Source organism: Danio rerio, chromosome 7 (assembly GCF_049306965.1).
Source record: "Danio rerio strain Tuebingen ecotype United States chromosome 7, GRCz12tu, whole genome shotgun sequence".
Classification (NCBI taxonomy): Eukaryota; Metazoa; Chordata; class Actinopteri; order Cypriniformes; family Danionidae; genus Danio; species Danio rerio.
Window position 1 is genome coordinate 53,145,525 of NC_133182.1, and position 25,697 is coordinate 53,171,221.

General features: G+C 36.4%; 2 protein-coding genes across 5 annotated transcripts in view; one reads left to right on the top strand and one right to left on the bottom strand.

Annotated features, from left to right (window-relative positions):
• Positions 1 to 13,165: 13,165 nt before the first annotated feature.
• Positions 13,166 to 19,539, bottom strand: rasl11a (RAS-like, family 11, member A). Of its 2 annotated transcripts, XR_012382423.1 has the most exons (5): positions 19,047 to 19,539; positions 18,350 to 18,406; positions 18,062 to 18,144; positions 13,956 to 14,536; positions 13,166 to 13,858 (listed from the first exon to the last, which is right to left on the bottom strand). XR_012382423.1 is itself a non-coding variant. In NM_001017840.2 (4 exons), the coding sequence occupies exons 1-4, from the start codon at positions 19,195 to 19,197 to the stop codon at positions 14,066 to 14,068; spliced, it is 762 nt and encodes a 253-aa protein (NP_001017840.2). The 2 variants fall into 2 exon arrangements, 1 of the variants encoding a protein (NP_001017840.2); NM_001017840.2 differs by lacking the exon at positions 13,166 to 13,858 and having other exon boundaries at positions 14,066 to 14,536; positions 19,047 to 19,197.
• Positions 19,540 to 23,348: 3,809 nt separating this feature from the next.
• usp12b (ubiquitin specific peptidase 12b) overlaps positions 23,349 to 25,697 on the top strand; it is a 31,962-nt gene continuing 29,613 nt past the window's right edge. For all 3 annotated transcript variants that reach the window (XR_012382681.1, XR_012382680.1, XM_683267.11), the window contains exon 1: positions 23,349 to 23,465. Coding sequence is in view for 1 of the 3 variants with exons in the window: in XM_683267.11 (XP_688359.3) it covers positions 23,418 to 23,465 (48 nt within the window). In the remaining 2 variants the exon portion in view is untranslated. The remainder of the gene's footprint in view (positions 23,466 to 25,697) is intronic.

The window sequence follows — 25,697 nt, forward strand, 5'->3', positions numbered from 1 at the left end:
ATAGCAGGAAAAATGAATACTATGAAAGTTGATGGTTACAGGTTTCCAACTTTCTTCAAAACATTATCTTTTTATGTTCAACAAAAGAAGAAAAAAAGACTTTACAGTTTTTTAAAGTGTTTGTTTAGCGCTTCCTTGTGTGTTTATTCTATTACCCCAAACTATAAAAAGTTGGGACAGTATGGAACACTCTAATAAAAAAAAAGAAAGAAGTGATTTCTAAATTTATTTTAACTTATATTTCATTACAGACAATACAATAAACATTATTTAAATGTGTTCCTCAAGATAGTTATTTATTCATTTATTCAATAAACACGTATTCCAATTTTTTTTGTTCTTGCAACAAAATTTAAAAAAAGTAACAGTAAAGCATTTACCGCTTTGTGATGTTGCCATTCCTTTTCACAAAAGTTAAAAGACATTCAGGCACTAAGGACACCAAGCTTAATAAAGTGTTTCAGATGTAATTATATCCCATTCTTCCTGCAAACAAGTCTCAAGGCGGGCAACATTGCAGGGCCTGTGTTGTTGCATTTTGCGCTTCAAAATGTGCCACACATTCTCTACTGGAGACAGGTCTGTACTGCAGACAGGCCAGTCAAGTACCTGTATCATCTTCCACCACAGTCAGCACTTTGTAATGTGTGCAGAATGTGGTTTTGCATTGTTTTGTTGACATGTACATGAGTGTCCAAGGAAAAGAAGGCAGCATATTGTGCTCCAAATCTCTATGTATCTTATCTTTCAGCATTAAAGGTGCAGTAGGTGATTGTCTTCAGAAACACTTTTTGTTTTGCTGGTTGAAAGTCTCTTCACATTCCAATAGTAATGATTACCATAAATGATCTTAATGTCTTTATATTTATTTTTGTATTATGGGTAAGGCATAAAACTAAAAAAATGTTTATCCAATTACATATTTTCGGGCCGATAATTCCCCTAATTTTGATAAGTAACCCAAACTGTCTGTCAAGAAATGTAGATTTGTATTACGGCGCATATTTGTTCATGCGGATCAGCCATTTGTTCATACACACATGCATGCATGCCACAAATTCATGTGCAGATGAGACAATCACATCGGTAAAGTCAAATGCTGAATCAAAACTTGTTAAGATCCTAAATCAATTTTGGAGATTGTTTTGCACGCTGTAGGAAGGACGACACCATGGCTGAAGTATTTCTGTTAGACAGGTAATGTTATGTTTTAAAACTATTTTAGTCACGCAAAGCTGACGTAGATTGTGTTGTTTTACGAATGGATTATAGAAGTGTTGTTTAGCCACTGAAATCTCCCGGCAATAGATTGATGTGACTATTTTCAGTTTCATAAGGGACCTTTTACAGCATCGATAATGTAGATTTTTATTATCCTGCTTTACTGACCTGAAGTTTGTTATATATTTACATTGGTTCATTTTTGTACAATGACAACCTGTGACACACTCCCTTTATTGTTTACCATGCTACTCTGAATATTCGATCTGAAACAGTATGCAAGTATGGCTTAGTATAAAGTGTACGTCCTGCAGGCCGCCGGCCAACCACTAAGCATATAGTCACTTTAGGACGAAGCGCATTGAGAGAGTGAGACCATTATGACAGGTTTTGCTGCTACACAACTGAAAACGTACAAGATATAATAAAGTTTTTCATTCAAAATTGCAGTTTTATAAAGTACTGTAAAGTTTTCTAACTGGCGAATGACATGATCGAGTGGGTCGTCTGCTGTCATCTTTAAGGTTTGTGTTTCAGGAGGCTTGGCTTTGGAAGGTAGGGGAGGGGTTGTATTTCCAAGATATAATGCTAACCTGTTAGCATTTTGGCAGATCACCTGCTGCACATTTTAATGGTGCCATCACAGAAGTGCAAGTTAGGGCACTGACATAACCCAATACCCTGACAGACCCTGACTTGTTGCTAGTAACAGTCTGGATGATCATTTTCTTGTTTGATTGTGAGCACACAGCATCCATTTCTCCAAAAAAATAAATAAATAAAAAAACTGAAATACTGATTTATCTGACCACCATCCAAGATGCCAAGCTCAGAGAAGTCAACAGAGCTTCTGGACACTGTTAACATAGGGCTTCCTTTTGTCACTGTACAGTTTTAACTGCCATTTGTGGATGTAACTATGTATTGTGGTACTTGACAAAGGTTTGCCAAAATAGTCCTGAGCCCATCTGGTGATATCACTTATAGATAAATGAGGATTTTTGATGCAGTATTGCCTGAGGGATCGGATAATCTTTCAATAATGTTCTGTTGAAGGTGAAATATCCAAATGTCTTCCTATCTTTCTTTGAGGAACATTCTTTATAAACATTTCAATAATTACCACACGTATTTATTGTTAAACTTGCGATCCTCGGCCTATCTTTGCTCCTATCCTTTCTTGAATGCTGCTTTTGTACCAAATCATAATTAAAATCACCTGTTGCAATCACCTGTTTCAAATCATTATTTAGCCAATTTACCTGATTACTCACCAATTACTAAACTGCTCCTGTGCCAACTTTATTTAAAATGTGTTGCAGGTCTGAATGACAGGATAGGATGTATATCTACAAATGAAATGAAGTTGACCAGACAAAACATGAAATGTTTTTGTTCATATTGTCTGCCTTAAAATAATTAATAATTATTTTATTTAATTTTTCTTATAATTAAAATAAGTTAAAGTAAATTTGGAAATTATTACTTTTTTATTTTATTTTATTTATTTTTTTTTTTTTGCGTTTTCCATACTGCCCCAACTTTTTCATTTTTTTCTCTAATTATGCTTTGCTTCTGCTATGCAAAATAGACATGCACATTTAGAGCTGTTCAAAAATGTTAAACCTTACGATAAGGGCTTGGAGCAAGCTGCTGAAAATATACTGTAAAGATAATTTTTTGTTGCCCTTAAGAGTTGCCCTGTGTCTCATCTGGTTACCTGTTAATAGCAAGAATTGCCATACAACATTGCAACAAAGTTGACTAGTGTATAATCACCTTAACTGTACTGTAATCCATTTTTAGAGTAACTTGCTACCAAGTGTGCTGCAAGTAACTAACTATAAAAATACAAGAAGTCAGTGAAGGAAGATTGAGGGATATTTTACTGACAAAATGCGTACAGTTCCAACTCATAAAACATATTGAGGCCAGATGCCAAGGTATAAGATCACTTATATACACACACTCTTATATTGTGGTAACCAAAGGCAGTTTTTGACCTAAAAGGTGTTGTGTAAGATCAAAAAGACTTGAAGGTTTACAAGATTTAATTTAGACGTACTGGGATGAATGAGCATTATGCTGCATCACAAATAACTGCAGACCAAAATCACAAAACTAATTCAGCACCTCTCTGTCTATGTTTCTACAAACCCAGTGTTACTTTTTACCAAATGCTGGGCTGATATTCAAAGTCTGCTATTATTTAAATCCAACATGCAGTGAAGCAAAACCCGTAAATATTTCATATAAACAAAATCTGGATTCTTGAGGGAAAGAAAAAACACAGAGTTGTCTACTAGATCCAGATGGTTTGCGTCTGAATAAAGCCACAGAACACCTTCTCTGTAGTCAGCTGTTAAACAAGGTGGGTGATCTTTAAATGTATGGACAGCTATATCTCATAGGGGCCATTATGTCAGATGATGGTATATACAGGAATATCAAGGCATTTTTAATGACCAGGTGCATCCTCCGCTTTACTTTCTCTTACAACGTCAATCTTTATTAGGATGGGAATGCTTCTATTTGTGAAGGTCAAATAGATTTTTACTGAACTATCACTGTAAGATAGTTTATCTCAAAGAGATATTAAGAAAGCCAGGCTTTAAGTGTAAAATATGGAAACAATTATATTGGGAGAATTAACTTTTTAACAGTGAAAAATTTTCTGATAAATAAATATAAGGCTATTTTTAAGGCATTCAAATGTAAATATTTTGTCCAGTACATAGGTAAATTTAGGTGAAAATATAGTGGGTATAAATTAGCCTGATCTCTGAAGGAAACGTAAGTATTTTACGTTTTATCAGTTTAGTGGCTTATTCATACCAATTTGTACGAGTTCAGTTATACGAAAATGTAAGATTTTAAAAAGGAGGCGTGGCACCTAACCCCACCCCTAACCCCAACCATCATTGGGTGATGAGCAAATCGTATTTAGTTGTATGAAGTAGATCGTACGAATTCATACGAATTAGCCACTAAATCAAAAAGTTACGAATTGCCGTGAGATTGCTCTGATAAAAATAAATTATTGCAGGAACTTTTTCTGCTTGTTCAAACTAGTTATTTAAAACAACCCAGGCTCATTCTGAAAATGTACCTTTACATACATTTCTGGAGACCGTCAAATACATCCCAGGAGCTTGCAGTTTTTGTTTTCATGAATCCCACTTTGTTTGCTGTTTTAGATCTCAAATTTCTCAAATAATCCTAAATAAATCCACCAGAGGCTGCTGTTGACTGACTGTTTGTCTGAGGGAATGACTGGCTGACTGACCGATCGACTGACCCACCCTCCTCCTTCCCTAAACTCAGCCAATAGTGATTTTAAAAGCACCGATTGACCAGCGCCCACCCCCTTTCCTAAACCCAACCAACAGTGTTTTAAAAAGCACAGATTGACCCTCCCGCACCTTCCCTAAACCTAACCAACAGTGTTTTCAAAAGCAATCCAGAAAAAAGAAAACCCCTCGCCTGATTTTTACCATGTTTTCAGATTATACCACATTCTCACACTGTTATTTACTTGTTTATTTAATTTTTTAGATTTTGTTTGTCTTACCTGCTTTCTAGAACCTTTCTTAACCAGACTCAAACCTCATCATTGTTGTCAACTTCTCTCTGTGTCTCAAGTCCACCGATGTACATGGCGAGCTATAACAGGACAAACTGGTAACAGCAGGAAAGCCATCCATATGGAGGTAAGCGGTCAGCTGGTAAGCAAAAAAAGGAACGGTATCATACCGCCCCGTAGCGTTCATTTTATAGACAAACTGCAGCCATACGTACTTCTGGCTACATAATTTGCGATCTCCAGAAATATATAGCGCTACGTTTTTTAGAATGAGCCTATGATGATTTAAAATAAGTTAAATCAACACAATTCTTAAGGTTTTTTGACACAACCTAATATTTTTATGTTCAATCCATGTAAATTTAAAAAAAAGATTATGTTAATATAATCGATTTGTGTTGGGACAACATGAAGGAATTATGTGGAACCCAGCATTTCTTACAGTGTTTAGTTTAATATTCCTTTGGCTCAGGCAGGGGTAGCACAGTGGCTCAGTAGTTAGCACAGTCGTCTCATAGCTAGAAGGTTGCTGGTTCAAGTCTAGGCTGGACCAATTGTTCTTTCTGTGTGGAGTTTGCATGTTCTCCCCATGTTGGTGTAGGTGCTCCGTTTTCCCCCCACAATCCAAACACATGCACTATAGATGAAGTGAATAACTAAATTGGCCATAGTGTGTGGGTGATTGAGTGTGTATGGGTGTTTCCTGGTACTAGGTTGTGGCTGGAAGGCCATCTGCTGCATAAAACATATGCTGGAATAGTTGGTGGTTCATTCCACTGTGGCAACCTCTGATAAATAAGGCACTAAAAAGAAGGAAAATGAATGAATTAATGGTTCAGGCAGAATTAGCTTCAATACAGCAATTTCTAGAGAATTTAGTATACTCTAATACTGATACATAAATTTATGAAATTTTCTAAAAATAGTTTTGAGGTCTTATGTTGCACTTTTTAAGAATGGTACTTCATGGATCTAATTATGAAAATGTTCTATTTACCACCCAAAGGGTCTTGCTATTATTACAAGGCAAGCTGATAAGCTCTAATTTGGTACTGTTTAGCACCATATTTGAGTTTAGATTATCTCCATAGAGACAGCCCAAAATGAACATTCACTTATTATTTATTCTCCCTCAAGTCATTCCAAACCTTTATGAGTTTCTTTTATTCCCAGGGTGAACACAAAATAAGTCATTTTGAAAAATGACCAATGTAACCATTGACTTGGATTTGTTTTTTCTACTATGGAAGTCAATAGTTATCGAGTTGTATAGTTTCCAAAATTTTTCAAAATAAAACACACACTCAAACAGGTTTGTGACAAGTGAAAGGTAAGCAAACAATGTCATAATTTTCAGTTTTGCTCGATTGATCTCTTTATTATCACTCTTCTTGGCCTCTGATTTGATGATTGGTGTCTGATTGTTCATCTTGTGTTCTTATTGGCTCACATAAAGAACTGTATAAAACTAAACATGAGTTGTAGAAAGAACCTTTTTGTTCTTTAACAGTAAATTAACATAAGAGACACTGCATAATGTAAATAAGTTATCACGAAGTAAGAATATGAACAACTCTGTGATTTTAACAAAAACGTCAGACTGAAACTAATAATTTCATGGCGATGACATTAGGGTAAATGTCTTAGGGTGGTTCGTCAGCTGCAGATGCACACAGATCATAAATCATAACTCCAGCTGTCTTCATTCCAACACTTATGAGAACAAATGTGTGTGAATGTGCATTACTATATTCATACTGCAGTATTAAATGGGAGCTGATCTGTTTTCACTGCAGTCAGAATTTGTGAGCTGACATGAACTATAGCAGGTCTCAATTCACACTGACATTTATCACTTTAGAGGATGAGATGGAAGACTGTGTCCTCTTTAAGGCCTCCCAGCTCTTTACTGTAAAACATCTGTCCTCTCTTCTTCCTTCTGTTACTTTTCAGCATTAATCTCTTTCTCTCCCTTTAACTTCCTGCCTCGCTGCCTGATCCTCCTTTCTCGTTCTGTGTTTTTCCCTCTATCGACTCCCGCTCCTCCTTTGGGAATTGTCTTGGTCATGCTTCCTGTGGCTGTGATAACATAATGAGCTCAGATGGAGAGAAAAAAAAAGTCTCTTACCATTTCACGTCACAGCTGTTTCTCCTCTAATAACACTCTGCTGAGAATTCAAACTTCCTTGGCCAGCTTTCCCAAATGAGCCATAATTAGGACAAACACCAAGTCCTCATGAGTCAGAGGATAACATAAGTCCTCTTGGCTTTCTCAGTTCTTTGAGGCAAACAGGAAGCCATTTATAATTGTAACGTCTGAGAGATGGTTTATTTAATCTGTCTTATTCAAACTAGAGGACAGACGCCACTGATGCAGGCTTGTGGTCGACAATCTAGCAACACATCCCTCAGATTTTTCATAATTGTAGGCAATTTTGGAGAGGCTAGCAATAGCAAGCTAGCTTTGAAAGCTCCTTGAAAACACATAAACACACATAGAGCAGAGTGTGTGAAGCAGCACGAGAGATGTTGTTTGTAAAGGATTGGATGTAAAACTTCTGATTAACTGATGTCTGACGAAAACTTTACACTAACAAACATTAATAAATGTAATGTTAGAATGTAACTGCTTGCAGCATTGAGCTTATCCCTAACCATACACTCTCAGAAATTAACGTACAAAAGTTTTCACTGGGGCAGTAGGCTGCATAACTATAGAGTCCGCATTAGTACCTAACCCTCGACGGCCACTTTATTAGGTACACCTGTCCTACTTGTAATGCAAACTTCTAATCATTTGCAGGAACAGAAAACACAGGCTCACCAAAATTTGACAATAGAAAACTCAAAAAACGTTGCCTGGTCTAATGAGTCCTGATTTCTGTTGTGACATTTGGTTGGTAGGTTCAGAATTTGGCGTAAACAACATGAAAGGATGGATCCATCCTGCCTTGAATCAACAATTCAGACTGGTGGTGTAATACTGTGGGGGATAGGTTCTTGGCACACTTTGGGCCCATTAGTACCAATTGAGCATCGTGTCAACACCACAGCCTACCTGAGTATTGTTGCTGACCATGTCCTTCCCTTTATGACCACAGTGTACCCATCTTCTGTTGGCTACTTCCAGCAGTATAGTGCGCCATGTCATTAAGCACAAATCATCTCAGACTGGTTTCTTAAACATGACAATGAGTTCACTGTTCTCAAATGGCCTCCACAGTCACAGATCTCAATCCAATAGAGCACCTTTGGGATGTGGAACGGGTGATTTGCATCATGGATGTGCAGCTGACAAATCTCCAGCAACTTCGTTATGCTATCACGTCAATATGGAGCAAAATCTCTGTGGAATATTTGCAGTACCTTGTTGAATCTAAGCCATGAAGGATTAAGGCAGTTCTGAAGGCAAAAAGGGGTCCAACCCGCTACAAGTAAGGTGTACCTAATAGAGTGGCCGGTGAGTGTATAAGGAAATGGTAGTAAAATTATCATGATAGTAACAAAAAAAACAAAAAAAAAAAAAAAAAAAAACAGAAATGGTAAACTTTTGTACTTTTTCTGTGCTAAAATGTATATTTAAGGTACCAATTTGGACCTGGCCTTTACAAAAAAGATACATTTCCAAAAAAAAAGAGGAGTTCCAAAGCTCTAAGGACAATGTCAGTTTACATTCTCAATTTACTTCATTCTCAAAAAAGCTTAAAGCTATTATGCAAAAATCACTTTTATAAGGGGTTTAAACACTCCTTATGTTGTTCAACAGTGTGTGAATATACCCTCTAATGATCAAAAAAAAAATTTTTACAATCACACTTCATGAAAACCGTCTGAAAAAACACTTTGATTGATATTCTCCCATTGTACATATCATCAGAGGGGGAAAGCCCCAACCATTAATGATGATTTTCCAACACAATCTTACAGCAATTTGTAACGTTTGACTAATTTGAATAAATTCATCTTATTCATCAAATTCATGCATCTCATTTGTACAATTTAGTATGAATTGCTCATATCCTAATAGTAGTTAGGTTTAGGGGTGATGTTGGGTGCCATGCCTCCTTTTTAAAGTTAGACATTTTCATATGACTTAACTCGCCACTAAACTGACAAAATACGTTTCCTTGTGAGATCAGGCTGGATTATGATGGCCATGATAGACAACGGCCAGTGATTTAATGTCTCCTCCATAGGACGGTGCTCACTAAAAGTATACTTATTTATTATAATATATTATATTATATTTACTATAATGCAAATGCAGGTATATGGAAAAATTCATTGCATCCACTTCTCTGAAAAGTGTGAACAGCAGTATGACACTGATAGAGGGACTTTTGAAGGGGACATATTATGAAAAAATCACTTTTATAAGGAGTTTTAACACAGATGTGTGGAAACATTCTGTGAATTTAACCAGCTTCTAATTGTAACAATTATTTTATTTTATGTTTTTAAATCACTCTTCATAATAACAGTCTGCAGAAACACTTTGATTGACATTCTCCCTTTGTATTTGATATCAGAGGGGGAAGGCTCCGCCCATTAGTGATGATCTTTCTCATTAGCATAGGATGTTAGTCTTGTTTTTTAATCTGCCACTATGCTGGCACATAGGCATTCGTAGCTTCGCGCTCTTTTCAAAGGAGCACCATCTCATTTGAATTTAAAGTGACAGTCACCCAAATAGACAATTAGGATTAAAGCTTAAAAAGGGCAATTTAAAAAAGTTATAAAACATAAATTGTGTGGTATTTTGAGCTCAAACTTCACATACACACTCTTGGGCATAGGTCTCAAAGTCAATTCCTGGGGGGGCCGCAGCTCTGCACAGTTTTGCTCCAGTCCTAATCAAACACAGCTGATCCAAAAAATCAAGGTGTTCAAGACTCTTCTGAACACTCGGTTGTTTGGATCAGCTGTGTTTGATTAGGATTGGAGCAAAACTGTGGCCCTCCAGTTATTGAGTTTGAGACCTATGCCCTTGGGACATCAGATACTTATTTTACATCTTGTAAAAATGAGCATAATGTAGGTCCCCTTTAAGGGAATCCTCCACCCTACCTAATTTTTTTTCCCAAAGATTTTTTTTTCCTTTTTTTAACTTAATGTCAATATATGAATGGGAGAATTAAAAGAATAAAACCCTATAGATGTGAATAATGAACATTGGTTATATTTGTGCAAGCTCACTGAAAGACATATTTAATAAAACAGTTCTAATGAAATGTTCAAGAGGACATTTTTAGTACACTTGTAAAACTAATGATGCATCCCAATTTGCATCGTATCCGTCCTAAACATTATTTAAAAACAAAATAAGTATGTCCAAAATCGTATATGTTGAAAAAAGCATGCCAAAGGGTCCAGGGGTGTGTTTCCCAAACAACGACGTATCTCTCTCGAGGCTAAACTATCATTGTACGATGCATCATTTGGGAAAAGAACCATGTAGTGACTAGTGTTTCCCAAAACCCGTAGTTTCTCTGTCGAAGATCCATTGCTTGAACCACATTAGTTTTAACATAAAATGCCCATGATGATGCTCTAAACGGGGTGGAGTAACTGCTTCTTTAGAGAAAAACCCATAATTTCTTAGTGCAAATTATACCGTTTTACAAACACACGCATTAAAAATAAAATCCAATACTAGATTTGGTAAAAACATGCACTCACTTTCCATATTAACTGAAATATATGTAAATGCCACTAATAGGGCCTGTGTTTGCTTTACTGATAATATTGAGAAGTTGAACATATTCTATTCTAAAACATATCATATAAATCAAATAAATAAATAAACAAACAAATAAATAATGAGGCTATTTATCATAAAATAAAATATAATATTTATTATTTATTAGAAATGAAAAAATCATACTTTAATAATAATATTAATGATGATGATGATGCTAATTATTATTATTTTCATAATCATTATTAAGTAGGATATTTTTTATTTATTTATTTATTTATTGAAAGTCTACATTTACAATTTGACACAAGTAAATCACTGCAGAAAGTTCCAACCAGCAGGCCCATGTCATCGACAGTACAGATACTTAATAAATAACCCACTGTAAATTAAAAGAGTTAACGTATGCTTTTTGTTTTCACAAGCTTTGGAGACTTAACATAAACTTCTCTTTTAAATAATAGGTTGCCTATAGCTTTCGCCATGAGGCTTTGTTTAAAATGACATCAATGTTTTCAAAGTGCACTGTGAAGGGAACACAACTGCAAACATGAAGATCGCTAAAACTGAACTGTAAAAATTGTTTGAAAGCAAATTACACCTAAGAGAGATGACCTTAATGCTTTTTTATTTTAAATAATTCCAACTTTGAATGTTATAATGTTCTAAATGAAAAGGGCATAGGGGGGATAAGTGGGAATAGAACACAGCCAGGAACTATGTTTCTAACTACAGCTCCACAGGTGTAGTTGCGAGCAATCAAGTTTGCAACGCAGTTTGCGAATGTTCGTTGGAGCGACGGATTTAAGAAACGGCAAATCAACAAACTATGTTTGTAACGATGGAACTTGTGACCTTAGTTGGCTAACGATGCTTTTGGGAAACGCACCCCAGGATGGTTTACTATTTCTGGTAAAAATTAAAAAAAAGAGCAGAAGCGTCCATACTCTAACCGCTGATATTGGAAACAGTACATTGCGCGTTGCACGTGAATTCGATAAGAACTACAAACGCAAGTGAAAAGTGTAAATAAACTAATATAGCTGCAAACTATGTCTTTCTTTGCTTCGCAGGAACAATAAGTTTTACTTGTTACAAGGTCAGACAAATCCATAAACAAATATGCGTTTATTAAAAGGAAAGTACAAAAATCGAAATGGTTCTTACATTCTGCATCCTTATTTACCCTTTAAGTGTGTCTCCTGCAGTGTTTAGACACACAAAGAAAGGTTTCCTTTAACTGACAGCAGACGGTAAGAAAACAGTTTCTCCCATACCTGCGTTAACACTTCACTGAAAATTCTTGCTAGAAAAAAATGCGAGCATTAAAGAAACATTACACAAATTATACATAATAAAGCATCAGGTATGATTTTGCCATACATGAATATAAAGCAAATTTTGCAGGAATTATATCTTTAGTTATCACTTACATAACTATTAAACTGGCTCTTACAACTACAAACATGGCGAACGCGCGTAGAGAGGCTTCAGTAAAGATGTTTGATTTACTGTTAATTAATATCTAGCCAACTGGAAAATATTTAAATCACATTTTCTGTGTTATACAGTATTTCATCTGCAACAACAATACTTGTATAAAGACGTGTTTGGACATTAACATCTGAATGAATAACTATCCAAAGACCTAAGGAGATTTCTCTGCATGACAGACTCCCGAATGGGAGATTACCTGCTTCTGCTGCAGCAAAGTAATTAAATATGACAGAAATGTGGATGATTGACAGGGCTGATAACTAAGCAACATATCTGTTGACGAGAAAGTAATATGTCCTAAAGCTTGCATACTCTTCTGTCACACACTCAAAAGTATATACTCTTCCTTATATACCTTCACAAAAAAGCACATACTTTTAGGGTGTAGTATAAGTATGCTAAATGGGATGCAGCATAACACTTTCTAAGAGCAAATTTAAAACCTTCCATGACCTGAAATACTTCTGAAACCACAACAGATTACATTAAGTCCTTAGAGATACACACAGCTGACTTCTATTTGCACATTTATTAGAAAAAAGGCAGTCAAATAAGTTAATGCTTACCAACAGCTTCGAAATCCGCTAGTGGTTTACAGAACTTCTAACACTGGTGATTCACCAACAAGTGCCAAGATTTGTAACAATTTCATGATACAAAAAAACGTTTTAGTTGAATTTGTAATGAAATGAATGTTTTTTGTCGCCTCACAACAAGAAGGTTGCCGGTTCGTGTCCCGGCTGGGCCAGTTAGCTTTTCTGTGGAGTTTGCGTGTTCTCCCCGTGTTGGTGTGGGATTTCTCCGGGTGCTCCGGTTTCCCACACTGTCCAAAGTCATGCGCTATAGGTGAATTGAATAAGCTAAATTGGTCGTAGTGTATGTGTGTGAATATATAAGTGTCTCCCAGTACTGGGTTTCAGCTGGAAGGGCATCTGCTTTGTAAAACATATACTGGATAAGGTGGCAGTTAATTCCACTGTGGTGACCCCCGATAAATAAAGAGGGTAGCCTAAGAAAACTGAATAAATTAATATTTATTAATTTATTATTTAATGATAAATAATTTATTATTTATCATTAAATTAATGTTTTGGTAAATACAGTTAAGGAGGAAGAAAGAGATAGCAAAGTTTTGTTGAGCAAGAAATTAAATCACCACACCACAGTATGTTTTACCAGGCTTTTACTGTGTTAAAGTGTAAGGAAATGGACACTCACATTATGAGAGAACAGAAGGCTTGTCTTGGTCTTAATCTGTTTTAAGCCATTGGCTGAATGAAAGAAACTGATTTATCAAAGGTGAAAGGTTAGAGGTCGGCGACTCAGCGGGTGCACGGCTACTAGTTCAGTCTAGGAATCTCCAGACCTACTTCAGAGGAACGCTACTTCATCGGCGCAGCAAGATAAACATGAGTCTATTTGAGTGGGCGAATGGGACATCTGGAAGAAACAAGCTTAGGAAACCCTATATGAACCTCCAGTACCCTCAAATCCTTGACACAATTTAAGCAGGTCAAAGGTCATGGGAAATGCTAGTAAACAACCTCTTTCTCCCATGATTATAAAAACACATGGCTGGATTATGCATCTCGCTGTCAGGAAAACATGGGATATATTACCCTAAAACAGGATTTTATAAATCTGCCCCCAATCAAATGAGAATATTACAGTCGTCTTAACGTTTTGATACTTTCTATATAACAAATGGCCTCATCGGTCAAAAAGAATCTGTTAATATTTGCTCCCCATTTCAAGAGATAAAGCTGATTCATGTGTAATACTAATTTATAAGAAAGTCATTACTAAGAAATCGAATTTGAGAGTTCATCATAATCCTGGAAACCGTTGCTTGACAGCATCTAAAACAAACCAACAAAAACAGACTTGATGGCCTTGAAACCATTAAAAACATTAAAGTTTAGTGCCAGGAGTTCATCCAGAGAGCAGTGATCTCACCTCTTGTCGTCTATGAGTGCTTGCTAAAACAGCTCATTGTTTTGCCTTGTGTTTCACAATCACTTCTGCAACACTTTAACACTTTCCCAATCCTCACATTCATCAAATCCTCATAGCGCCGTAGCCGACTTGACCTTGGATGACAGCACTTGCCGGAATCTTCTCTTCAACTCCTGCATGTTTGGGCTCTTTGGCCTGGCAAGGTGTAGTCCACCTTTTCTCTTTTCCCCGTTTCCTCCTCCCAGCGCTCGGCTCACCTCCTGACATAAGTGCAGAAAAGCTGCCTGGACGCTCTCGTGGTTCTCCCTGGCCGAAGCCTCAAAGTATAGCCCTCCCAATTCATCCGCCAGCGCCTTCCCTTCGGGATCTGAGACCTGTCGGGCTCGCAGAAGGTCGCTCTTGTTTCCCACGATGATGACAGGGATGTTACCGCTGGGGTGGATTCGGCGCACATGTTGGTAGAGAGGCTGGATGGTGCGGTAGCTGTTGAGGTCAGTGATGGAGAAGACGAGCACATAACCGTCCGCCCAGTAAATGGAACGGTTGATCTGCTCTTGACAGTAAAGGCCGTCTGCATCATCCTGGAATGAGAAATCTGCTGTTACAGTATGTCCACTGTCCGACTTATCTTATATTGACCTTATTCGAAGTTTTGGCGATTATTTTAGTACTTCTGATTCTGTTGCCTATTGGAGAAATGACTAGGGATAATATACATCAGAAAACGATCGAACTAACTGATCTACAAACAAGTGTGTTCATGACTACACATAAAAAGAAGACAACTATAATAAGACAATATCTGTTTGCAACATGAAGCAGCATACCGAGAAGTTTTAAGGTCTAAAAATCACAACCCAGGCTCATTCTAAAAAAAAACATACCTCTATATACATTTCTAAAGTTATGTTTTTTTTTTTTGTTTTTTTTTGCAGTTTCACCAGAGGCCGCTGTGTACTGTATGCTTTTTCAGATCTCAAGTTTCTCTCACGAGTTCCATTCAAGCCTGCTGTAAATCCACCAGAGGTCGCTGTCAACTGACTGACTGACACATCCTCCTTCTTCCTTAAACCCAACTGATATTTTTTTCAAAAGTACAGATTGACCCGCTCACCCACTTCCCTAAAACCAACAAATTCACATTCTCACCCTGTTATTTACTTGTTTATGTTATTTTTCGGCTTCTGTTTTTGTCCTTTTGCCGGACTCAAACCCTGTCATCGTGGTCAATTCCTCTCTGCGGGCTCTATTTTAATGGTCTAGGCACAAAGTCTAGAGCACATGGCGCAAAAAGCATTAAGGATGTGTCTGAATCTACTTTTGCTATTTTAAAGATAGAAAACTCCACTCTGTGCCAAGGCAAATGGTCTAACAGGGTTGTGCTTATTCTCTTAATAAGTTATGGGTGTGTTTTGAGCATAATGTGCATTAAACCAATCAGAGTCTCATCTCCCATTCCTTTTAAAAGTTAGTTGTGTCACACCATGGCGCATTTGCTATTTAAATGGCGGACTTTGTAAGTAGAAAAACTGAACGCTTCAACGCTGAATGAGTTAAACCAACCATTCATTCATTGCTTTCTTTTCAGCTCAGTCTCTTTATTAATCAGAGGTTGCCACAGCAGATCGAACCGCCAACTTATCCAGCACATGTTTTACACAGCAGGATGCCCTTCCAGCTGCAACCCATCACTGGGAAACATCCACACACATATTCTATAAACAATTTCACCTGTACCACATGTCTTTGGACTTGTGGGGCAAACCGGAGCACCCAGAGCAAACACGGGGAGAACATGCAAACTCCACACAGAAACGCCAACTGAACCAGCGACCTTCTTGCTGTGAGGCTATTGTGCTACCCACTGCGCCACCGTGCTGCCCTTAAACAGACCATCTGCAGAACAATAGCAGAAGCTGTGGATTGTGAGCCACAACCTGTAATTGTTTTTATTTGTTAAAATGCATCTGTTACAAGCTGTTCCTAGCACTAACCACAGGTTATAGCGAGGGCGTAAACAAAGATGTAAACAACAGAAAATGCTGTCTGGCACCGTTAACAATTTAGCTACAAATTCATATTTATCAGTCAAACCGCTGTAAACACTCACAGTCTTCAGCAGCGCTGCAGCATCTCTCTATGCAGCCGATTTTCCTGCGTTCTACATCTCAAATAACTCACAAAAGATATGTAAAAGTTTGATATTACTTACACATGCTTATAACCTGAATATATGGGAAATACTTTATTTTAGAAAGCAGGCTTAAGGTTCAGATATGTCCTCTGTGCCATTTTCTCTCTAATTCAGGCTCAAACTGATACGACTAACAGCTAAACTGACTGACAAGCTGCGTCCCAAATGGCACACTATGCACTATGTACTTATGCACTTAAACACTCAACAGCAGAATATATGTATGTAGTGTCATCCCAAATGGAACACTAATGTTTTTTACTAAGCAAATATTCAAACCGTTTCCCTGATGATGTTTGTCTAATTAGTAAATGACCAAGTACCAAATAATACCTGCCAGGAATATAACCGCATTCACCATCGTGAGGTGCTATGATCACTCTCGTAGTAGAATACTGCTTTCACAATCCAAAATAAATATAGTAATCCAACATGTGCGCCCGATAGCTCTGCCCCTTCTGCTACATGAGCAAACCTGCAGTCGTTGAGTGCGTGAAGTGTCCATCATTACACACTTCATTTTACCGGTTGAATAAGTACATCATCCGGGTAATTAAAGTGCACTTATTATTTTTTCAGTATAAATGCAAGAGTTTTTAGTGTAAATGCACTACTTACACTGTTTATACTACAAATTGGCGTAGAATAGTGCATAAGTATGCGATTTGGGACACACCGCATGTACAGTATTTACATAGGGCAAAAGCGCATGCTTGTAGGGACGTGACACCTTTTCTAGTGATGTGAAGCTGATCCACGAATCACAGCACATAATGTTAGCCGAGCAATCAGAGCCTCTTGATGGCAGGCTTTTAGAGGGATTAGGAAATATGGCAGTCGTTTTCATGTTAGCAGAGTAGCTGTTTATAATCGAAGTAAGATATATGAAAAAATAAGCATGAACACACATTGCTTTGCATCTTATAAACACAAGCAAGCCTCAAAAATTACACTTTGGACCACCCCTTTAACAATTTTAAAATGAAACCATTTTTATACTGTAATAATATTTCACAATATTACAGTTGATTCGATTCTTTATTGAATAAAAGCAGTCTTCATAGGTCTTTATTTAAAATAAAGATACTGTGTTTATATAATAACATTATAATGAGGGAAATTAACTGACGGTGCAGAAAATAGCACCACAGAATGAAAAACTTGCAGCAAGAGGGGGCAAATTTTTTTTAATTATTTTGTTTCACCTTCACTCCCATGAAGCACGGCAAATGATGTAGCCTAGTCAGTTTCTGTATGCCCTCCAATACATCTACACACGTGCAATTTTCATCATTCTCGCCAGATGTAGTAGGTCATTGTTACCAACTCTTTCATAAAAACTATGAATTCAGACATATTTCTTTTATTAAATATTATTTTCGCCTACATCAGTAAGGAAGTATGCAGCATTTGTCTTTTTCAAATGCCTGACATCAAAATGTTTGACATATCTGATTGTTAAATTCAAGTCTACAATATAAGACTTATGGAAAGGGGAAACGTGCTGAAAAATGGGCGGACACTAGTGCACTCTGTAGGACTGACTACCAATAAATTGTTTCTAATCTAACTGGTAAGCTACTTCTCAATCATCGTAACACCTATATATACACTGCGCTTGAGCCAGGCTCAGATTCATTGAGTTGAAGAGAGCCCTTCAGTACACATGAGTCAGTCTAATGAGCTTATGGCTGAGCACACCCTCTTTATCTCCCCTGCGCTGCATACTTTGTTTACAGGCCAAATGTTTGAACTAATATTCCCCACAGTTCATCTGAAGCATGCAGGAATCCCACAGGCGAAGAGGCTGACTGATCTCAACGACTGTGATAATACACCACGGGCACACAATGTTTGATGGAGGTTTAGACGAAAGACGGAAGGAAGCGTTTGGTAGTGTGATTTGAAGTACCTGCAGGGAGACACACGGAGTGTCCTGTACTTGCAAAGAAACTTGCTCCCCGTCCAAATTAATCTTCCTTGAATATAAGGCCCCTAGGAATGTTAAACAAGACAGAATAAAAGACTCCACACTTACAGTTTATTACAGATGAAGAAAATCATGCCAAAAGAATGCCTAAAACTCATTCAGTCGAGTACAAATGACAGAAATAGATGTGATGATGAGTAAACAAATATGAAAGCCATTTTATAGGTTAGTATAGGATCATGAAGAGAAGGATTATTTAATTATGTTTACCTGTGTTGGCTTCATAGTCTCCTATGAATCTCTTAGTAAGAAATCTTACAATCAGAGCTGAAAATGAAAATCAAATGGAGATTTTGTTTCAGCACAGCAGGCACATACTGTGCACAAGAAGGCAGAGCCTCAGTGTATGTCGCACCCTGGCGTTAAAACATATCCCAGACATCATGATGTTTTAGGATTAAAAAACACGCATATTAACTCTTTATTAATGACTTTAAGAGAATTGAAAGGATAAATCACTCTTTTTTTTGTCACATTTACTTGCCCTCAAGTGGTTCCAAACCTTTATGAGTTTCGTTATTCTGATGAACACAAAAGAAGATACTTTGAAGAATGTTAGAAGCCGGTAACCATTGACTGGTAAGAAAAACAAACACAGTGTACGTCAACAGTTACTGGTTTCCAGGTTTCTTCACAAATTCTTCGTTTGTGTTCAGCTAAAGAAAGAAAGTCAAACAGGTTAGAACAAGTGAAGGGTGAGCAGGTTAAATGACAGAATTTACACTTTTGGTGCACTGTTCCTTTAATGCATAAACATTCAAATGCAAAAAGTACGTTTAAATATAAAATATTGAATAGTAAAGTCATAATAAAACGAATTACTAAGGAAAAAAATATGCATTATGGCACAGCCTACAATATTAAAACATACATTATATTCAATATAGGCTATAGTTTATTTTCTTACCTGTTTTTCCGACATTGCTTGCTCCCAGAACAACTATCTTGACGTTTTTGTTTGGCACACAGTCTAATACAGGATACTCCGGTATAGGAACTAGCAGAAAGTTGCTAGAGCCACTGCTCATTGTTCTTGGCTGCTCGATAAGAAGACGCATTTAGAAAGCTGTCACTGTTGTTCGGCGTGCTGAAAATGCATCTCTTTTCCTCCGCTTATTCGCGCAATAGGAGTCCGCTCCACGCGTTATGTGTCTTCCTCATAGCGCCAGAAGTCTTGCGTTATCTCCGCTCGGCAGACTGAGAGAGGTCTGGAGAGATTCTTTCAAACAGATGCGAATATCCAGTGTGTGCACCCCAAACGCTGGCTCCACTTTTGCACCACATGAAGGTTAATTCTGCATAACGGCCCTCTAATGAACTAGTAAAGTTTAATGAAGTAGGCTACATCTGAACAGTTCACAACCCGCAGTTCATGTTCGCCCGGACCACTTTCCACAACTGCGCCTTCAGCCAAAATAGAAAAAAAAAGAAAAAAGAAAACGGAGGGGCGTCACTCAAGCAGACCTAAATTTACTATGTGAATACATTTAATGATTTGATTTGAAATGTGCTAATATTACGAGAGCCATAATTAAAGGGATAGTCCCCCTCATAATGAAAGCATAGGATAAGTAGTTGCAGGGAAAATAATTTTATGGATTAATTTGAAAAATTGAAGGATATCAGGCCTGTATAGCCAGCCTGGTGAAAGGGGTGGTTCTTTTATATTAAAAATAGGAGGACCTTTTGCAGGTATTTGCCCCATTTTCTATTTAATTATGAGGTTTAAATCGGTTGCATTTAATGTCATTTTAAGCACTATTTTTTGATGGATTAGCTTGTCGGATGGTCATCATAACCACTTTTTTGATGAACCAAAACATTTCCTAAAGATTTAGGCTACATCAATTAACATTTACATCATATACATACATCAATTACATCAAATATAATTTGATAAAAAATAGGAATCTGTTAAAGTTTTAAATAAACACTGTAGCCTATTGTCATTTAAATATCATTCATTTAAATAGCAAACTTTTCCTTTGTGTACAAGTCTTCTTTGATGGGTTGTTTTCACAATTTATAATGGCATAGCAGTCAAAATGCAATAAAAAAATATATACATATTTTTTGCTTGTTTAAACTACTTATTTAAAATGAGCTGAAACAACACAATTCATGATATTTCATTGTGACAGATTAATTTTTTTTAATTCAATCCACAAATGTGTTAAAAGTGTTAAGTTAGCTTAATTGATTTGTGTTGGGGCAACATGCATGAATTGTGTGGAACCCTGCATTTTTTTTTTTACAGTGTAGGACAAGTAAGCTCATGTATGAAACAAATTCTGGACCTTTGACAGTGAGGGGTGGGTCTTTCAAACCACCTGAACCCCTCCTGCGGGTCTGATGAGTAGTCTAACTATTCCTTTAATAAGAGGCACACACAGCCTGTGCAATTTTATATTATGCAACTGCAATTAGGGTGCTTTTTTTATATATGTAATAATTATTAAAGTTATATTTTACTAGTCTATTATAGACTTACTTTATACTCTATCTGCGACACGGTTTGCCATATATAATATTGATAATGGAATGATATCTTAGATTTCACAGACTCCTAAACATTTATCAAAGTGTGAGGGACCCCCAACCTAAAATACAACTTAAGTGTAGCCTATATTGTGAAAAAGTAGCTATACGTTAACTATTTAACCCTTTTGCACTGTTCAGATAGCCTTTCATTATGTGCGGGATAAAAACATCCACTGAATTAAGCTGCTGTAAAATTGCTATCAGATGTATATACTCTATTGTGTATTTTTATTTTTTGCATAAATCTGTTAATCAACCTCAGTCCTGATAAAAAAAAATGCTTAGTAAATTACAAGATTTTAACTCTTTAATTGTCAAATTCATAAATGATGCCACTATTTTGTGGAAAAAACATCCAAATTGACATATTTTCAATATAAAAAGTAATTGTGGACTGGATTTTTTATCACAGTCTTGGACATGTGAATGATTAGTAACAATTGGCTTTTGTTAAATTTTCGTTTTTCCTCCCTAATTTACTGCTGGTGGCTGTTTTGCAACATTGTCTTCCATTATAAGCACATTTGATGGTGCATAAATACACAGTCTTTGTTTTTGTTTACTCCATGTAGTTCTGAGAGCTGAAAAGCATATTTTGATTTTCTCAGATGCATCAAGATTAAGTGCGCAAAGGTCACTCTCACACACTCAAAGATACATGTACACACACTTTTAATTTTCTGTTATACTCCATATAAAATCCAGAAACTGAGCTTTTTTTTTTTTTTTTTGCTCAGGTCTATCTAAAGGGTAATGGTGCCGACTGATGATCAACAGTAAAAATGACAAATTTGATCTCTTCCCAAAAAAACCCAGCAACAATCAAAAATGCGTGATTATATGGTGTAATGCTTTTGCGATAAAACAGTGGTTATAATGGAAATCAATGGGGCAAAAACAGCCACCAACAGTATGAAAATTAATCAATGGCAGTGTTGTTTCTCATGTCCAAGACTTGGATAAAAGATTTTTAAAAAAATCCAGCCAATGACTACTTATTATATTGAAAATACGTCATTTTGTGGGTTTTTTTCACCACATTGGTGACATCATTTATGAACTTGGCAGATTAAAGAGTTAAAAACCTGTACGTAACAAACGTAACAAAGGGTAGTACATTTGCCCAGAGTGTATTGTTTTGTTATTTGTTCTTTTTTGGTTTAATAATCTAAGCATTTTCTCAAAATATGTCAAATAAGATTTGTCACCAAAATCATCCCACTAGCTGAAACACAGAAAGAGTTATGGCCAAATTAAGACACAAAATCACCCCAGAGTGCATGAAAACTCCCCAACATTAAAAATATTATTATAGCCTTTTAGGCTATTATTTTAATTTAGCCTATTTATTTAAACACTGACAGAACAATTAATGTATTGACTATGCCATATTTTGTAATTAATTACTTTATAGTTCTGAGATTATTTATTTGACACTGATCATTATTAGCCTTCAGCTGCTCGCTGTTGCTCATTCGGTTGTTCCGTGTAAAGACAGCAGGGGAATAGCAAAGCACAAGTTTGACCCCTGCTCGTCTCTTTTCTTTAGTCGTTTTTTTAATGCCAATGGCGTCAGATGCAGCAGATTGATTTTATAACATCAGGTTAAACTTTCTGGCACATTTACAGCTCTGATATACATAAAAAAAATAAACTAAGAATAAACTTGGGTCTATTGGTGTGTGTGCGTTATTGCATGCAAGGTTTCTGTATATATAACTACCTCAGAGGATATTGGGGGTCGCGAGTCACTAGCATTGTTATTTTGGGGGTCGCAAGCTAAAAAGTTTTGGAACCCCTGCTCTATGGTCATCTATAAAATACATGGATTAGGTCAGAAGTAACACACTGCGTCTGGAATGGTATGAAACTAGTTTCTTCAGTCGGAAAACCAAACAAGGGCGGATACATACGAATGAGACTCGGATTATGAATATTAATTAGGCGACGTAACAGGAAGGTTACCAAGCAACGTCAGCATTATCTAATTAATATTCATACCTCAAGTCTTACTATAAAAATAAAAATAATGTTATGAAGGGTTGTTTCATAAGGGACTACGCGCTTTTTTACTAGTGACGTACATAATCCACTGCCTATGTGCGAGCATTTCTATTCTGTTTGGATGCTTATCTAAGATGAAAGACACATTTTGTTAAATATTATGACAATTATATTTTCATTCAAAAAAACTCAATTATTTTTAAGCATCATAAATTACTATCAAAAATCAGTTGCATAAATAAACAATCATGATTTGTCAAATTTTTTGCTTATACAGTAGGCTATATACACAAAAGCAAAAATATGTGTTTAAATTTTTAGGAAGACGAATAATACATTTAGAGACCCTCTCGAAACATTTGAACATTTTAACTAAAACAACTCTTTTTTTTATTATGTCAAATTTGCCAGTATTAGTGAAATATACCTTTAACTCTTTTTAAAATATATATATATATATATATATATATATATATATATATATATATATATATATATATATATATATATATATATATATATATATATATATATAAATTTAAAGAGAGTATGGGTGTTTTGGTCATAGTAGGATTAGTAACATCGCGTACTGCGCAGCTGCTAGAGAGCGGGGCGACACTCCCTCATTCCGCTACGAGCTGCTGCTGGACCGACTGAAGGATTCACCGGAACTCCAGCCCGTGCGGCTGTCACACTTTTAAATAGGGGTTCGGTCCAATATGGCGGCAGACGGATGGAAATACTGATGACAGTCCGAAAGATCGCCTCGATTTGTACGATGGTGAGTTTTCCCTCGTATAAGTGAGTGTTGTCCCGTCCACTGCGTCTAACCTGTGTTTGGATTAGCTTGCTAACAGGACTAGCTCAACAGCTAACAGATAAACAACCGTGTCATGACATGGCAACACAGCCACAAAAAGTTTGCACAGCTCCCTTTATGCGTTTAAAGGCGCAATAGAAGTTTGGCGATGGGGTTAAATGTACTTTTAAGAGTTTTGCGAGATAATTTGATATTGCGTTCAAGGGTCAAATGTATAGGCTAGCGTATTAGCGAGCGATACACATAATATCAATGTTTGATTAGCCGGGCGGCTCAGCTTTATTTAAGTTAATTTACCATATTGTTAGTCATTAGGACGATTTTCTATATGTTAACTAGTGTTTTGTAAAGGAAATGGGTGGTCAGAGGTAACAGGCGAGGTCATGCATGAGACTAACGTTACAGTTCCTGCTTCTTCTGCTGCTGCTGCTGTTGTTGTTGTTGTTATTGTTGCGGTTTTACGATTGTGTGTGTGTATGTGTGAAGGATACAACTGAAAACAGTTTCAATGAACTCAGTGTTTTTGTAGTGCTGGAATGATCACGTAAACGGATACATTAGAAAGTGAGTACCGTAGATTGAGAACACTGAGTACACAAACGTATGCTGTGTGTACACAAGGTTTTATGAATTAAAATGTCCTTCATCTGGGCAATGTGTTAGTCGTCGTATTTTAGAAAACAATTTGAGATCATATCAGTCAATAAATGCTTTAAATAGCAGATATTTATGTGGCAACTTCCCTATTTACTAGCAGTTACTGATAATGAGTTGGAGATAAGAAGCATGGATTTACACCCTATTGATTCGGCTTGAGTTATGTTAAAACTGTATTATTGTGTGTTTATTACTGTGTGTGTATTATATGAAAGTTTTTTTTGCTGTTGCTTGGAATCAAAGTGGTCAAATCTTGCGTTGAGATGATGATACAAAAAGCTGTACATACATATAGTTGACTTTTCGCACAGTCATGATGAATCAGATCCTTCCAGGAACAGCATTTTCAGTTGATTCAATCTATTATCATTATGGCCAAAAATGTTGCTCCTTGTATCTAAGAATTACTTATAACTTTATGACTGGGTCTCTATTGCAGTGAATGTGATTTATATACATCCTGCCTTTGTTATTTTAAAACAACAGTGTTGGATGCTGTATTCAATGATAGTGACCATATTTTTGGATGGAAATGCAAAGATTCAAATTATGAATAAAGTTTTACATTTCTTTTTTGAACATTATTGGATTTTTCCTAATTAAACACAAAGTATAACAAAGTACACAATAATCTAAATAGGTCTTTCATCCATACACATACTGCCCTATACATGTCCCAGACAATCAGGGTATCTTCTGTCCATTCCATATCCGTTTTCAAGAAAGAATAGGAAAACTAAGAAAACAGCCATTTTTTTCTTTTTTTTATTTTGCTCACAAAAAAAAAAAAAAAACGAAAAAAAAAAAAAAAGAATGAGATTTTGGCTGGAGTTAAATTTTTTTTGGTTTAGGCTAACTGATCAAATGAATATGTAAACATACTTTTTATATATTAGGGTTCAACGCTAAGGATTTTTTCTACTGGCCTGAATGGACCAGTGGTTCAGATTTTTACTTGCCCAAATTTTCACTGGCCCCATAAAAGAAATAAAAAAGTTAGCCACATATATTAAATAATGTTTCACGAAATAATGTCAGGCGGTTCATTCCACTGTGGCGACCACAGATTAATAAAGGGACAAAACCGAAAAGAAAATGAATGAATGAAAATAATGTCAGTAGTTGTAGAATTGAAATATTTAAAAAAATATTTAGCAGTAAAATGTAGCAGTATGGAAAACGTGCACGTATTTTATTGCAAAACAAAAGGTGGCTGACTTAAAAGTGACGGCAAACTAAGAAAAACATTACCTTCATTTTTTTCGTCATGCTGTACCTATTTAAATGTTTCCACAAAGTTAGAAACAGACATTTCCTTTAGCCTCATAATTTAATGTCGCGGTCATGTTGCCATCTATTAAAATTTAGTGACAAGGCAGCACTGCCCCGATCGGGCCAGTAACAATTCTGTCTACTGTCCCGAGCATCTCTCACACTGGCCCCGGGCCATCGGGCAGTCCTTATTGTTGAGCCCTGTATATGTATTCTACTTTTCACACCTTAATCTCTCTAAATGTCCTATTGATGTGCAGGAGT